This window comes from Brachionichthys hirsutus, chromosome 6, assembly GCF_040956055.1.
Source record: "Brachionichthys hirsutus isolate HB-005 chromosome 6, CSIRO-AGI_Bhir_v1, whole genome shotgun sequence".
In the NCBI taxonomy this organism is placed as follows: domain Eukaryota; kingdom Metazoa; phylum Chordata; class Actinopteri; order Lophiiformes; family Brachionichthyidae; genus Brachionichthys; species Brachionichthys hirsutus.
Genome location: NC_090902.1, coordinates 1,048,659 through 1,064,431, shown reverse-complemented (window position 1 = coordinate 1,064,431; position 15,773 = coordinate 1,048,659). Strand labels below are relative to the sequence as shown.

General features: G+C 50.4%; 1 protein-coding gene across 1 annotated transcript; it reads right to left on the bottom strand.

The window, feature by feature from the left end:
- Positions 1-5,438: 5,438 nt before the first annotated feature.
- Positions 5,439-14,339, bottom strand: pde6a (phosphodiesterase 6A, cGMP-specific, rod, alpha). The gene is made up of 23 exons (XM_068740188.1): positions 14,011-14,339; positions 13,787-13,928; positions 12,322-12,474; positions 12,123-12,212; positions 11,889-12,029; positions 11,267-11,341; positions 11,065-11,129; positions 10,786-10,852; positions 9,803-9,850; positions 9,472-9,621; positions 9,121-9,264; positions 8,629-8,694; positions 8,399-8,545; positions 8,213-8,320; positions 8,018-8,127; positions 7,827-7,914; positions 7,477-7,577; positions 7,196-7,303; positions 7,013-7,076; positions 6,438-6,512; positions 6,212-6,295; positions 5,918-6,077; positions 5,439-5,798 (listed from the first exon to the last, which is right to left on the bottom strand). Exons 1-23 carry the CDS (start codon positions 14,337-14,339, stop codon positions 5,755-5,757), a joined length of 2,559 nt encoding a protein of 852 aa, XP_068596289.1. The 3' UTR covers positions 5,439-5,754.
- Positions 14,340-15,773: the final 1,434 nt, after the last annotated feature.

The window sequence follows — 15,773 nt, the reverse complement described above, 5'->3', positions numbered from 1 at the left end:
TTGATTCTCCTTTGACTTTTAGGGAGCGCACACTGAGCACAACGGCGCCTCATTCAGCGTTAAAAATACCGGCGAGGGGAGTGGCCTGCAGCGAGGGGAGTGGCCTGCAGCTAGGCGACGTCTCCGGGTCCGCGTCTGGCCAAATTAACAAATTTAGATTTTAAGCATATTGGTTGAGAAACTGAAAGAAAAAATAATTCTATCCAAGCTAATCTTAAGCTCACTCAGCTGAATGAGGATTTGTACTTAGTGCGCCTGCTACTAACAAGTGAGAGAATGTGCTGGTTTACAATATAAAAAAAGAAAATACAATATATGAATATGACATGTGTACATAGCACGATGCCTCGTTGTGTTGGCTGTTTGTTTGTCGTTCCGGTGGCCAATCAGACGGGTTTGAGTTCCTGTTTGTTCCGTTCAGGGAGGAAATGAAGGGAAAGAAAAGTCCACACTGTTTAAAGACAAAGAGACGCGAGTATCCCTTTAGACCGGCGCACTAGCTTCCATCTCTTTGCTGTTAAAAAGGACGTCTTGCTACTTTTAAAAGCAATTTAAATGCAATACATAATAATCTCTTCAGAACGGCCTTTCCGGGAGGAGGTGAGGTAATAACGGCGGGCGACTGGCTGGTCGTTGAACGCCGGTAATCTGGAGATTAACGAGGCGACGGGACTGCTGGGTAAAAAGAATATCGTCGGCAAACAAAACCGACCGTTCTCACAAAAATAAGTAGTGAAATATCCTCTTCTGCTTGAAAGTAATCTGTCGTAACTGTGTTATTACCACATTTTGATCGTGCACAGGTTTGTTCAGAGCACTTCCATGCATCGCCGCGACTACAGGTAAATGACTGGCGAAGGAATGTTGGAGGGAAGGGAAGGGCCTCGATCAGATCCAGAGGAGGATGCTGTAGAAATCCCAGATTCATTGCTGCACCTTCGCGTCATCTAAAAGAGGAGGGGCTGCGTCAGGTGTTTGGACAGTAACGCAGGTTAGGGAATGGCCCAATCAGCACGAAAGCAGGAAGTCAATCCTTCTGGAAATGTTCCCAAATATTCCACCAGGACACGCGAGATTAAAATTGTTTCCATGGAGGTTCCTGACAGGTCACACGTTGCTCGCTGTCTCTAGTGTTAGGCCGTTGACTGTTAGTTAGTAAACATAGACTTTTTGCAAACAGGAAGTGACCACACCTTCACCTGGGACGAGCCTGGGATGCAGCATGGAGTGGGATTTGTACAGTAGGATGCTTCCATTGTTGTGGAGGAGAAGGGCATCAGATCCAACCTCATTTTACATCATAGCAAGCCTTAAAAATCCGGTGGTGGTTGGGGAACTGGGGCGAAGCTACCGTTAGCGTTTGATATTACTGACTCCAAGCCAACGCGGTTTATTATTAAATAATTACTGATGTAATTAAAACCTTTCCAATAGCCATATTATGAAAAAAAGTATATACATATATATGAATATATCTATATTTGTGTGTTTGTGTAGATATCTAGATGATGATATACTTTCTTATAGAAAACGTTGATGTTGACCATTCTCCTCATTGCTTTGAGAACACGTTGGGGCGACATGCTATTGCTGTCTGCTCGATCTAGGGTCTAGGTCGACGGGCGAAACGATCCAAATAACAAAGGGAAGTTTGTTCTTTTAAACTTCCAAAGGGAAGGACCCTTGTCAGAATGCAATACCTTTTCTTCCCACTCTTCATTTAAATAAAAATGAAAAATGGCAAGAAAAAGCCATAAAACTTGACCAAAAATAAATAAATAAGACGTCAACAATAAAGAACGGCTCAGACTCGGGTTTTAACGATGTTTCCGATGCAGTGGCCCAAAAAAAAAAACTATGTTTGAGTTGACAAAATAATAAGTCCCTACCGGTGGGAAACGGGAGCGTCGGCAATGCTAGCCGGATTTCAGCTTCAGATTCTGTTTCTGTCAAATCTGTTCAAATACACTGATGTCAAACGGGCACTTGCAGCAACTGCTACCTGTCGACATCTGCTAAAGGTGAGTGGGTGTTTGTTCGGTGGAGGAAAATGTTCGGACATAAAGGGCATACGTTGTTTTTGTTGTTGTTTTTCATTACTGTTGATTTTATTGTCTATTTACATCTAATGACTATCAAACTCACAAGAATGATTTAATGTTTTTTTTTTTTTTTTTAAACTTAGTTCTTGGTTAAATATAAATAAAAATAACAAATAACAAAAAGGTAAATACTATTGGTGAGATTTTATATTTTTACATCTGTTGGTTTTGTTTTTGTGTTTCTTTTTATTTATATGCCTCTGAGTTTGGACGCCTTTCAACTGCGTTGTTTTCTCCATTTTGTGTGATTTCGCGTCTTGAGAATGTGGAGACAAAAGGCATTTCAGTATTTTTGAATTGTTAAAATCTAGTTTCATAGACACGGAAGTATCTGATGTTATAAATTATATTTTAATTGGTGTGAATAGTTTAAAACAGAAGGTTATGACTTCCTTTTAAACTGAATACATTTCTCTTCAGAGATTGTTTACATTATAAAACTGTAGAAATGTGCTCCTCATATACTGTATAAAGTACATATATTCATTGATTTGCCTCCAAAAAATAAAATCTTAATGAACAGCGTCCTCTGAGCGTTTCCATGGCTGACTGTTAGCATGCTAGCATGAGGCTACATGTGGAGGGATTGAGCTCTGTAGCGGATTCTCGCGGACGTCTTTTCATTTTTCCGTGGTTAAACAGTTTCCCATTAATGGGCTTCTGCCAATTTTCCGCCCGGCTAAACCGTGACTTGCACGCCGGCGTCGGGCGACGCTTCTTTAGCGATGGCCTCTGCCCTCCCGTCTCTCCCGTAGCAGCAAAGACTCATGGGAACATTTACGTTTCACAAAGCCCCAGAGAACCCATGAAGCAGAATAATAATGACATTCAACCGGGGTGTGCAGAGAAGGGGGCAACAAACAGAAGTTTTTAAGTATAATGTTGTATTTTTATAGCTTAATATTGAGCTTTAGCATTATATATAGCATTAGCATTGGACGCTAGCTTTTAATTGCGGTGTGGTGACTCGCTGTCATTAAGAAGAATCATCTGGTTTTACAAAATAAAAAGGATTAAATGAGGTGATTAGATATTGATCACCTTATTTTACGCTTTTTCTTATTTCTGGACACATTATTAGTTTTGGTGTAATTATTTTACTGCCCCGGCAGAAAAGCTCACCTTTGAAGTCGGTATAAATCAAAAGAAAGGTGGTAAAATTGCAACCAAACAAGGCGTAAAATAATCTTCAATTTAACGGGCCGGGATCAGTTTCTCATCTACATGTTTAGTTCTGAAGCTGAGCTACCGCCTGTCGGATCAGCGCCAACAACAGCCTCCAAAAAACGAACCTAAAACCAAAACCGCATCGACGTGGAACCGTGAAAGATTAAAGTGACTTTAAATGAGCGACCGCTGCACGGCCCGGAGCGAGGGGGGGGAAGCCGACAATCAGAACCCCTCCTGTTGGGCCGTTTACCGCCTGGCTGTCCTCTGGTTGGCTGTTTCTGAGGGCCAGTCGTGACTGCGGCAAACGGCAGCTCTGCAGTGCAGTTACACAACACGGAAGCACCATCCCGGGAGCTTCCCATTCCGTTGTGACGGGATTGCCGGATTGAGTCGCTTGTCTGTTTCCATCGGAGCGTTTCTCAAGTCGGTCGATGTTCGGCGCGATTTGACCGAAGCTCCCCTCAAATTCAGAAAGAATCCGATGAAATCAGACTTACTGAACTGTCTCCCGCCGCACTTTACTCGGGATAACGTTCACATCAGCCGCACGGAACGTCTCAGGATCCGAGCTCGGACGTGCGTCCTTGCAGGCTGGTCAAAGGTCGGCGAATGCAACGCAACTCTCTGGACCCCGGCGTGGAGAACAAGCGGCTCCCATCCCGGCGGTTATATCACCGAACAGATGCAGGAGAATTCATTGTGTCGCCGTTCGTGATCCCACGTATTGCAGGATTTGTCAGATAAGCCTCTTAACTGCGCTCATGAGACCCGAACACGCCGGCGCCGACGCCGACGGAATGGTTGAGCACGCTTCCCTGTAAGGAGAAGAAACGCTGACATCAGCGTGTCCTCCCGAGGTCACGGCTTCATGTTTCGTTGCAGCGAGTGTTTCGTAAGATCTGGCGCTCATCGCCTCCTGGCGTAGAGGTGAGGTGTCGATCCTGCACGATCGGAACGTCCACGCCGACAATAAACGCAGGTTTGCATCGCTGGGGCGAGAGAGTCTGAGTCAGAGGACTTCTGCTTAGAAACCGCCGCTGACCCGGGCATAGGCGTCCTATAAATAGTCCTGCATCACTCTCAGCTGCGGCTCACAGGCTGGGCGCTCTGCAGTCACGACCGCCCCCCCCCCCCCCCCCATCGAGGCTGCACGTTCACCGGTTGTACCGCAGCAGCTGCTGCAGTCGTGGGTCGTCCCTGCGTCACGGCGCGCTCGTCATGGCCACCGTGCACGGACATCCTGACGGCGCCGGGCGTCACGTCACGCGTCGGTGACGACACACACGGCTTGTGTAGTCGTGCTATTTTTACTTGGCTCTTGCGTGTGAAGGAGGGAAGGATGGGCGATGATGATGATGAATCTGGCGCATGCCCTGCCCCCCTGCTGTGGCTCCAGGGGCGATCAGTTTTCATTATGCCACTCGGGTTTAACGTGTGGCTCCGGGTGGGAACGTTAGCTGACGCGCACAAACCCAAACGCATGAATGGAGAGAGCAGCGGCTGAAATCTGAAATCATCGTTACTTATTTAACTTGTCAATGGGGTTTACATGTTTAGCAGGAAAACCTCCTGCGACATCCATGCTACAAGCATGCTACACAGCATCCACGCTACGCAGCATGTATACTACAAAGTACTGGACAATCAATCTGCACGCACTCTTTTTCACTTTAAATTTGTGTTGTTTTTTTTCTACTATCTGTATTTTATTGTACCTAAGCACCATACGGAGCAGCACTCCTCATTGTATATCCACTATGCAATGACAAGCAAGGCTTTCTATTTCTATGTATGCTACAAACATGCTACATAGCATGTATGCTACACAGCATGTATGTTACATAGCCTGTATGCTACACAGCATGTATGTTACATAGCCTGTATGCTACATAGCATGTATGCTACACAGCATGTATGTTACATAGCCTTTATGCTACATGGCATGTATGTTACATGGCCTGTATGCTACATAGCATGTATGCTACACATGTATGTTACATAGCACTGTATGCTACATAGCATGTATGTTAACTGCAGGTATGTCGGTTTACTCTAGAGAGAACTGCTGCACAAAGTGTGATGTTAGATGTTCTACCTGTTCATGACACAAACACACGAAAAAGTCAGTCGAACTCGTCGTCAGGATTTAAACGTTTATTAGCACTAAAAAGCTGAACCAGAGTATTCAAAAGAGGAGTCGCTATCGTTCGCAGTCCGGGTCGGACTTTGAGACGAGATAAATCCGTGAATGAAGAGCATCGGCGGAAAGATGCCAAAATAAAAACTAGACAGGAAGCAGAACAAATCACAAATACAGCCGTAGGAGGTGACGGGGGTGGAGGAGAGCAAATATTCACGTAAAAAAACAAACATGAAAGAGCTTCCTGGGCTAACCAACTGCTGGACAGCGTGGCGTGGCGTGGCGTGGCGTGGCGTGGCGTGGCGTGGCGTGGCGTGGCGTGGCGTGGCGTAGCTAGCGTCTCTAGCTGAGACTGCAAGTCTTTGATTGCGATTGGGCTGCGATCGCTGCAGAAGGAGGACAGGAAACAGAAGTTGTGTTTGTGCGTTTGTGTGTCTTTGTTGGTCCGCCGGCTGTGACTTTAGTTGTGACAGAGCGACGCGTCAAACATCTGAGCGCCTCCTACCTTGTTTGGCTCCTGCGTTCTGCTCCTCCTTGGCTTTCTTGGCCCCCTCCAGGGCGGCCAGTTTGGCCTCGTGCACCTCCTTCAGCGCGTTCCACTCCTTCCTGTTGTTCAGGAGGCGATCCAGCATGGGGGTGATCTCCACGTGGAAGCGGCTGAACTCCTGGGGAGGAATAAGATTACTGCAGCTTACGGCGCCGCTTGATGACATCACGGCGTGGATCTCAGCAGGCGGCACGCCTGCTGCATTAATAGTCAGGCAGGTGTCGGGGGAACCTGTGAGGCGTGACCTCTGACCTTGTACACGAAAGAGCAGACGAAGTCGATGAAGCCGCACTGCAGCTTCGGCAGGTCGTCGGCTTTGTTTCTGTCCATCATGGGCTGGAGGAGAGAGAGAGAGAGAGAGAGAGAGAGAGAGAGATGAATCCAGTGGCGAGGAGTTCTGAAGCGTTTCGTGTGATCTGTGGAGCGATCAATAATAAACTGATCGGGAACGTGACATCACGGCCTTCCGCTTCCTTACGATGGGCTGCTGTTCCAGGACGGTCCTCTCCAGGTCTCCCTGCTCCCAGAATTCTGCAGCCACTGACAGCGCCACCTGGAGGACAAAGTGATTGTAGAACGTTTGACCAACAACAAAAGGGAATGAATTATTAAAGACGTGGATTCCCTGTCCGCTCGTCTTCTTCAGGTGTTCCTGCACACAAACTGGGTTTCTGGTGTGACAGCTGCGATTTGTCCCGACTGTATCCGGGGCGGAATTCCCCTTTAAAAGGCGGTGCTTCCTGTGCCTGAATAAGACCAGGAAGCGGGCGTAACGCAGGGATATATCAGACCCAAAGAACTTCCAGCGTCCTGCTCACGCCGCCGGGATGCATGTGTTACACGGCAGTGAAATCAAACGGCGAGCCTGCCAGGCGGCGATGAGGGCTGAAATGCAAAGAGTTGCCTTTGATGCATGAGGCCCGTCAGGAGTGGAACGCCGCTGACGGAGACGCCATTCTCAGCCTACTCCATCATCGTTTCCTCTCCGGAACTGGCGTGAGCTTTGTTACGGAGAACCTGGAGGAAGAGGAGGAGGAGGAGGAGGAGGAGTACCTTGCTCTGAATCTCCCAGGGTTTGGCGATAGCAGATAAGTCACAAGCTGTCATCATCATGGCCCTGAAAGATGATGAAGACGAGTGAAGTCTGTCAGAAAGTCTGCCGCCGTTGTGTGTGTGTGTGTAGTGTGTGTGTGTTGTGTTGTGTTGTGTGTAGTGTGTGTGTGTGTGCGTGCCTACATGACGATCTCCTTGCGCGTGGTCTCCAGCATCATGTACTTGGTCCAGTCGTTCCAGTTCTCGTAGGTCTTGGACTGGTCCACGATCTTCTGGAACATCGTCCTCTTCCTGCAGGAAAAACAACAATCAGGTGGAACAACAGGTGAACCCCCCCCCGTTCTAGCCTCAGATGGTTCGGCCCGCCGCCTGAACAAACCCCACAAAGGGAGGATTGAACGTTATCTTGAATCTCTAAACGGCATCTAGATCACGGGAGGCGGCGTTCACACGGCTCCACTGACTTGAAGTAGAGCGCCAGGTCGGTGGCGATGATGGCGATGTCCATGAGATGGATGACGGTGTCGTGCTGACGCCGGTTCAGGTTCTGATAAATGTTCAAGGACTGGAACACGAGAGTCAGACAGGTGAGTTCAGCGAAAAGAGACGAAGGGAGAAGGTTTAGACTTCAAAGACACTGGACAGCAGCAAAGCCTCCTGGGAAACGTAGTCGGACAACAGGTGAAAGTTTGTACCAGCAGTGGTTTGTGTTTCTGTCTGTTTAAAGTGCGCGTGTGTGTGTGTGCTTGTTCGTGTGTGTGCGTGTGTGTGTGTGTGCATGTGTGTGTGTGTGTGTGTGTGTGTGTGTGTGTACTTCATCTCTCAGCAGAGTCTTGCCAAACTCCAGATGATGCCGTTCCAAGATGGAGGAGCCGTGAAGCTTTGCCAGAGGATTACCAGACCTGGGCACACACACACACACACACACACACACACACACCATCATCATCATCACATTAAGTCAGGGAGCTGGACGGCCCCATCAGCACCCTGCTGGGTTCGCACTTCATCTGGTAGAGGTTGTTGGTTCCTCTGTGGTCGATATCGTGGCAGAAACCGGCGGTGACCATGGCCATGCTCTCCAGGTCTGTGTAGTAGCGCTTCAGATCGCCCGTCTGAGCACACAAACACACAAAGGGGTGTCCCAACAACCCCCGAGGACGAGGAAGAGGACGAGGAAGAGGAGGGCCGATGCCTTACCGTCAGCAGGGTGAACATGGTCTGCCCCACGTTGAAGCCGTGCCTCCAGTTGTGGTAGGTGATCTTCCTGTAGCCTTTACTCAGGGAATACATGAACCTCACCAGCACCTGAGGAGACGAGCAGCGAAGGCGCTGTGGTTCCCGCCTCCGCCCGCGCCGGCGCGCTAACCCCACCCACCCACCCACCTCTCTGGGGATGTGGAACTTGTCCACCACCTTCAGCTCGTAGTACATCTTGATGCCGCATTTCACCAGCTCCAGCTCGCTGTGCTCGAAGTCGCAGAAGTGGAACTCCAGGATCTGGGCCTTCTTGGTGTTTGGCAGGACGTCTGACTGCGGAGAGACGGACGGACGGACGTGGAGGAACGGACGTCCTACAGGTCGGTGTTGTTGTTGTTGTTGTTGTTGTTGTTTACCAGAATCTCTTGGAGCTCCTCCTCCTCGCACTCGTCGGGTTCCTTCCCCCATCTCTCCCTGGTGTTCTGGGGAGACACAAATCATCACTGCTCACCTTGGACCGAAAGGTCCAGCATCAATCTCCCGACTCCGGATCAGGTGGGAGGGGGGGGGGGGGGGGGGGGCGAGGTGGCTCCTCCCTCGCGTCTCCGCCGCTGACAAATCACCTCGTAGAAAACCTGACAGCTAATTCGGTTTGTAAACGACGCCCCCTTCAGAGCGGCCTGGCCTGTGTCTTACTTCCAGGTGACTGACCCTCTGAGAAATGAGCGTGTTCTTAAATGTAATTTATATAAAACAAATTCATCAAAGCGTTTGGATTTAAGACGAGTTCCCGCCCCTCCAGCTTCAGCCAAAGGTGAATATTTAACGCTGTTTGATTTGTTCTGCTGTCGGATGACATCACACGTGGTGGGCGGGACCGATTGGGTTCAGAACCAGAGTCCACTGACCAGAACGTTCTGGATCTCGTCCTTGCGACACTTGACGTGGTACATGACCATGTCCTGGAAGATGTCCTTCCTGTTCTCCAGCTTGTTCATCTTGTCGTAGGTGTCCGGGTTCAGCATGGACCAGCCCAGGAACTGGGTGAGAGACTGGAGGCAGGTGTGTGTGTGTGTGTGCGTGTGTGTGTGTGTGTGGAGAAAAGAGAGAGAGAAACCGGTAAACACGTGAAACTGGTTTGTACAGCTGGTGTGAACTGGTTTCGGTTTAAGGTCTGAGGCGGAGCCACAAACATCAATAAAAAGCCTCCGGGCGCCGCGATGAATAACACACACACACACACACACACACACACACACCTCCATCAGCGTCTCATCCATCTCATCAAAGGGTTTGCCGTCCTTCCTGTTATAGAACGTGGCCACGCCCACTATCTCCTCCTTCTTGTTGACGATCGGCAACGACAGAACGTTCTTGACGGTCCAACCGGAATCGTCCAGAGGTTCTTTCTGTGTGTAGACACACACACGCACACGCACACACACATATTGTGCGTTAAAGTAAAGAACTTTGGACATGGAAAACCGACAATGTGAAATGATCTGTTCTTAAACGACAGAAACAAAGCTCTGTTTTCATTGGTCAGTGGATCAATCACTTCCTGCTTCGTTGCCGTTTCATCCGTCTCACCTGGAAGTGGAAGAAATCGTCCTCGGCTGCGTTCATGATGTTGCAGATCTGAGGACGAAGGACAGGATGGCGGTTTGTGATGTGATAATTTAATCCCGGTCTCATCTCACGATGGATTATTCGACTCAAACTCCGCCTTCAGCTCGTTTGAGTCGAAGGCGTTTTCTCTGAGTTGAAGCCGTTCGAAATCCATTAGAGTCAATCTGACACGTCTTTTCCCTCAATTTATGGAAAGGTTTCACTTCCAGCTGGAGATGGGGGAGAAAAGGGACGAAAAGGGGAGAAAAGGGGAGAAAAGGGGAGAAAAGGGGAGAAAAGGGGAGAAAAGGGGAGGAGATGAGGGAGAAAAAGGGAGGAGAGATGATGCGGAGTGTCAAAGTCAATCAAAGGACAAGACAGAGGGAGGACAGCTGGGATGAAGGATGAAGGATGGATGAATGAATGAAGGATGGATGGATGGATGAAGGATGGATGGATGGATGGATGACTGAAGGATGGATGGATGAATGATGGATGGATGGATGAATGAAGGATGGATGGATGAATGAAGGATGGATGAATGAAGGATGGATGGATGAATGAAGGATGGATGGATGAATGATGGATGGATGGATGAATGAAGGATGGATGGATGAATGAAGGATGGATGGAAGCCAAATATAAAACCACTGAATGATTATGGATTTGCAAACATTTTTCTTTTGTTTGATGTCTTTGAGGTTTCCCGTCGGATTACTGTGAATCCGGGATCGTCTTCCGCGCCTGAAACCGCGAGGATGTTTCCGCCATCGGCTGCTGGAAGTCTAAACGCCACGGGGAGGTTAAAGGTCACGCTCAGACCGCTCCTGATTTAGAAGCAGAAGGCGACTCATTTAAATCGGTTCAGAACTCTCCCCTGAGATTATATTTGACGATTGGGCCGTCAGATTATTATTATTATTGTTCTGAGTGCGAGCGAACTGCAAACGAGAACGGACACCGACCAGCCCGGTCTCTGCTACGTAGGTGGGCAGGCCGCTGACCAGGGCCCAGTGATCCGCCGGGGGGCTCCTGGGGGGAGACACGACAAGACAAGGACGTCATTTTAGCGGGAAAACTGGGACATTCTGCATCCAGATGAATTCGACCTTCCCGATTGAATGCTTTTCCTCTCTCCTGAACAAACTGCTGCTCCCGCTGTTTTGTGGGAACCTGCATTCTAGCCGCATTTCCTCGCTCTGCGTCGCTGCGTCTCGGACGCCACGGCGTCCTGCGTGACTTACGGGATGACTTTAATGTCCTCCTTGCCGTGCAGGATGTAGTCGATCAGCTTGTAGAAGACAATTTCCTGGAGAAGACGTCAGATGGAGGAAGTTATTTGGCTCGTTGTGTGTGGCTAAAGGCTAACAGCTAAAGGCTAACGGCTAAAGGCTAACGGCTAAAGGCTAACGGAACAGAACCAATCGAGAGTTTCAGGGTTCTCACTCTGCCATCGGGGGTTTTGGGTCCGTCGTATGGGGGGACTTCTCCCATCAGAACCGGCCACAAGTCAAAGAACTCCTACACACACACACACACACGCGCACAGATTGATTTGGAGTTGGACAACAGAACTGCTTCTTCACAGCTGGAAACATTTGCAACATTCAAAACATCCTGTTTGTGATTTGAGTCTGAAAACAGGAAATGGAACGGATGCGTTGGCGTGTTTTGGGCGGAGTCAGAGAGACATGGGCTCGACTCCTGTTCCTCTTAAGGGCACGAAACCCAGCGCCTCCACCAGACGGCAGGAGCTCGGGTTCGACTGGCTGCGTGGAAACAGGTTAGCGCTCGCTAACACACGGCTAACGTGTGACACCGATTAGAAAGAGGGATTAAAGCAAAAAAACGGGGACGGACGTTCCGGTCGGACGACGAAACCCTCCAAGAGATCCTGGAGAGCGCCGGACTCAGAAACGGGTCGCTGCCCAGCCGGTTCCTTTAAAGGTCGGGCCCATTCTTTCTGGGGGCGTTTGAGGTTTTTGTGTCGTCCAGTCCAGTTCCAACATTACAACGGGGGGACTTTGTCTTCGTGAGACCCGACGCAGGTGTCTGATGGGGGACCCACCTTGGTCTTGGTCATGTCCAGCAGACCCACGGAGTAGCGGTCACAGTTCAGGAAGGCCCTGACCGTGTACAGGGCCTTGTGGAACTGCCTCTCGATGTCCGTCAGCTCCTCAAACACCTTGCTGGCCGACCACAGCAGCACCTGAGGGACGGAGCGGGAACACGTTGGAAAGCCCGGTCCCTGCAGCGCGTCGGGGTCCGGGGTCCAACCCGTCCGTGAGGGAAGCGGACTCACCTGCCCCCTTCTGGTCTCGCAGTTGTGCAGGTAGCTCAGGTGGAAAACTCTGAGCAGCAGGTTGGCGAAGTTGAGATACTTGTTCAGGTTCTGGAAGGAAGCAAAGGTTCAGAAGCCCCGGTTCCTTTCGGGCCTGCGGCTGTTCGCCTGTACGACGGTCACCGCGGCAACCAGCCGATCGGGCGTCGTCGTACGTCACCTCCTCGTCCTTCGTGGTGAAGCGCGGCCCGTCCAGCTTGTTGACGGCCACGATGACGGCCACCGTGTCTTTCCCGTTCATGACGGGGACGGCGAGGACGCTCTTGGTCTGGTACTCGGTCAGCTCGTCCACGAAGCCGCTGAAGTGAGGACTCTGAGGAGGGAGAGGCGATTGGACGCCGGTTAATCGCCCGCTCTTTGCCCCGTGCGCCGGCTTCCGGACTCGGGACGAGGCCCAAATGTCGCACGATAGAGGTCACCGATGAGGGGGCGTGTCTGGATAACAGGAAGTACCTCCTTTCACCACCAAGTGGTGGTAGCCTGAATGCTGGAGTTAACATAAAATAGCAGCCAGGAAGGAAATGATGAATGAATCTAAATGAGCAAGGCTGGGCCGTTTGACCTTTGACCCTCTTCATCCCAACTGCAGCTAAACACTCTGCCATCCTCCAGCACGGTAGAACCTCGGTTCTCCAACGGCTCGGTTCTCGAACAAACGGAAAAAAGCCTCGGAAGTCGGCAGTCACTTTACGGAGGAGGACTCCCTTTCAAAGGAATAGCCCCGCCCCCTTCCGTCTGTCCCTCCCAAAACGGTACGCAAAGCTTTATTCTCTTATTCTCTTTATATATAATATGCAAATAAACGCAGCGTGCCGGACGAGAAGCCAACCGAACCGATTAGCGCCGGCTTGTAACGCTGACTCTGTGAAAATGTCTCGGCGACCTCTCAGGGTAATCTGGGATCGCTCTAATTCAGGCCAGATTAACCGGCTTCATCTGCAGCCTCATCATCCGCCGCTCCTCTCCACCTCCGGAGGAGCGGCGCTTCACGAACGCCGACCGATGACACGCTTGTCAGTCTGTGATTGGTGTGGCGCTTAATTTCAAAGGAGGCCCGGTTGGAATTAAAGCCTAATCCCAATGACGCGTAATCCCCACCTTCCATTTCCCTGCTGCACTAACTGGTTGGGAGCGGGACAGGAAGGGAGACAGCGACTCCCCAGCCTGGCTCTGGCTGGGGGGGATGCTGGGGGGGCTTTGGTAGGAATCCAGGTGTGAAGCTGCTGCGTCATGGATGGAGGCCAATCAGGCAGCCAATCAGTGAGCAGGGCGGGCACAAAGCAAAGGGGGACCAGGGACGGGACCGGGACCGGGGGGGGGTCATCCATCACTGAGGTGGAGGCTGCAGATGTCACAGCAACAGTTTGTGCGGCCCCCTGTGGGGCTGAGGCGCCCCCTGGTGGCCACACGCAGGCACAGCAACAGTAAACAGGATTTCATCTGCGCTCATTTCATTCTCTTAATTATGAGCATGATTATTTATGTCTTTACATAATTTAAACTGAATTTATTTGTGCATTTCAGAAACACCTGAGCTGCTCTTTCACCTTTCAGACCCCCCAAAAGGGTTCCTGTGTGGTTTTAAGGTCAAATAAATACCGTGATTAATATGTCCTAAACGCTACCTCAGACACATCGGGGATGTTGACCATCTTCTTGGAGGACGCCACGTGGCCCACGATGCCGATGTCCAGCGGGTAGACGATCTCACTGTCCGGCGGAACCAGGCAGTCCTCGAACTCTGCGTCTTTATGGACGTTGAAGAGCCTGCGGGTAGAGATTAGAGCTGTGAGCGACGAGCTGCAGAGCCCACAAACAGCAGCACCGTTCAGAAGAGGCCTTCCGTTGCCTGGTCGCCAGCTCCGCCACGCCGTTGCGCTGCCGGTACATGAAGAGGCTCATGCGGTCGGCCCTCATCATGAAGCCGAGGTGCCTCATGAGGTTGAAGACCGACTTCTCCATGTTGAGGTTGTCCTGGATCTCCCGCACCAAGTCGAAGAGGATCTCGCTCTCCTCCACCGTCGTCAGGTCGTGGAACTCGCCGGTGTCCACGGCCGGCTGGCGGTTGGCGTCCAGCAGCTCTGATATGACCTTAGGCCGGAAGTTGGTGTCGTAGTACTGCTTGGCGAACTGCGGGTTGGCGTCCAAGAACTGCTCTGCTGCCGCTGCGTCCACCATGGCTGCAGAAACACGGCTACTGAGCACGCCTTCCTGCTCCGCCTTCGTTTCCTAAGCCTCCTCTCACTTTAAGCCCTCAGAGGCGCTTCTGCCCGTCGGGTCTTTGACGTGACCTCGTCACAGAATGCTTTTAGCATCTTCATCTACCGTCAGAAACAAAAAAGAGCAACGACGCTCCGATCACGTTGCCCCTGACGACCGACTGAATGGGCTTTCACTGAAACCCGTCCTGTGGCCGCCGGTCCTCTCCGGCGCTGCACCTGCCAGCTATTGTGCGGCTGGCGTCTCATCTAAGAGGGATTACCAGGACGGTTTTAAATGGTCCCGTGTGTGGACGTAAGCCCGCATCCAATTACAACACCGGGACACCCTCAAGACTGAAACGTGGAACAAGTTAGCCGGTAGCATTAAGCATTCAAGCTAAAGTGGGCGAGCCACCCGGGACAGATTGTCGTCCAGCGTGCTATTTTCAGCAGGTGTGCGCTAAGTGAGGGCAGAATAAATTCAATGAGCAGCTATAATAAACGTTTGTGCTGCTATTTCACATTATTTGATCTGCTTGACCTCAGCGTGACTGAGCGAAGGTCAGATGCTCCGCGCTTCTTCACATTGTGTTATGTCATAGCAATAACGCAGCACGACAGTCCATGAGAACGTATCATGTGTTCCCTCCCCCAGCAAGGAGCCGCAGACACCGAGCCCCCCCCCCCCCCCCCCCGGGTCCCCCAGGCCCCCCATCTGAGGAGGCTGAGACAGCAGAAACAAAAGCAGGTCATCATCAACGACGACATCAAAGCAGAGCTTCAGATTGGTGCAGCTGATTCCAGGAATATGACGTCAATCAAGTAGGACAGAGAGTTGTTCAGCAACAGGAGCGCTCACTATTACACTACTTTTCAGCCTTACTTTTTTTAGTCCTATGTGTGAGACATTTTCTATTTTTATAATAACAATGATCTAGTTTGCATCCCTGTCTCATCCCTTTTTCTACTGAGAAGCTATTTTGTAGATTATGTATTTATTCAAAATGCTGTTATTATAACAATAATTATTATTGTTATTATAATAATAATGAATCAGTCATACAAATGTATTCTTTCTCCAGGTGTCTTATTTTACTTGAAGAGTGACTCATCCTTTCTCACAGACCAGCTTTGTCTTCAGCGGTTCACGTGACGTAGATCTCACGCTCTCCTGACGTCATGACGCTCATCATCGGTGAAAAATGAATTGGAGGCGGATACGCGGCGACCGTGAACGCAGCCTCGGCTAAACTCCGCGGAACGCGACGCGTCCGACCTCAGGTCAGTTTGTTTGCGTCGATAAACACGAGTGGGTTTTTGTTACGTCACGTCGCGACCGAATTGTCGCGTGACTGAACGGGAAGCGGCTTAAAGTTTCAACCGGCGTCCACGTTGACAGCTCCTGTTGACA

Bases quoted from the DNA above. Each gene is read 5' to 3' on its own strand.
- pde6a (XM_068740188.1), bottom strand. From the start codon at position 14,339: ATGGTGGACGCAGCGGCAGCAGAGCAGTTCTTGGACGCCAACCCGCAG. The intron at 10,853-11,064 runs GTAAGTCACGCA...GTCTCCCCCCAG, and splicing joins GAGGACATTAAAGTCATCCC to GAGCCCCCCGGCGGATCACT. The intron at 9,851-10,785 runs GTCGGTGTCCGT...CTTCGTCCTCAG, and splicing joins ACGTAGCAGAGACCGGGCTG to ATCTGCAACATCATGAACGC.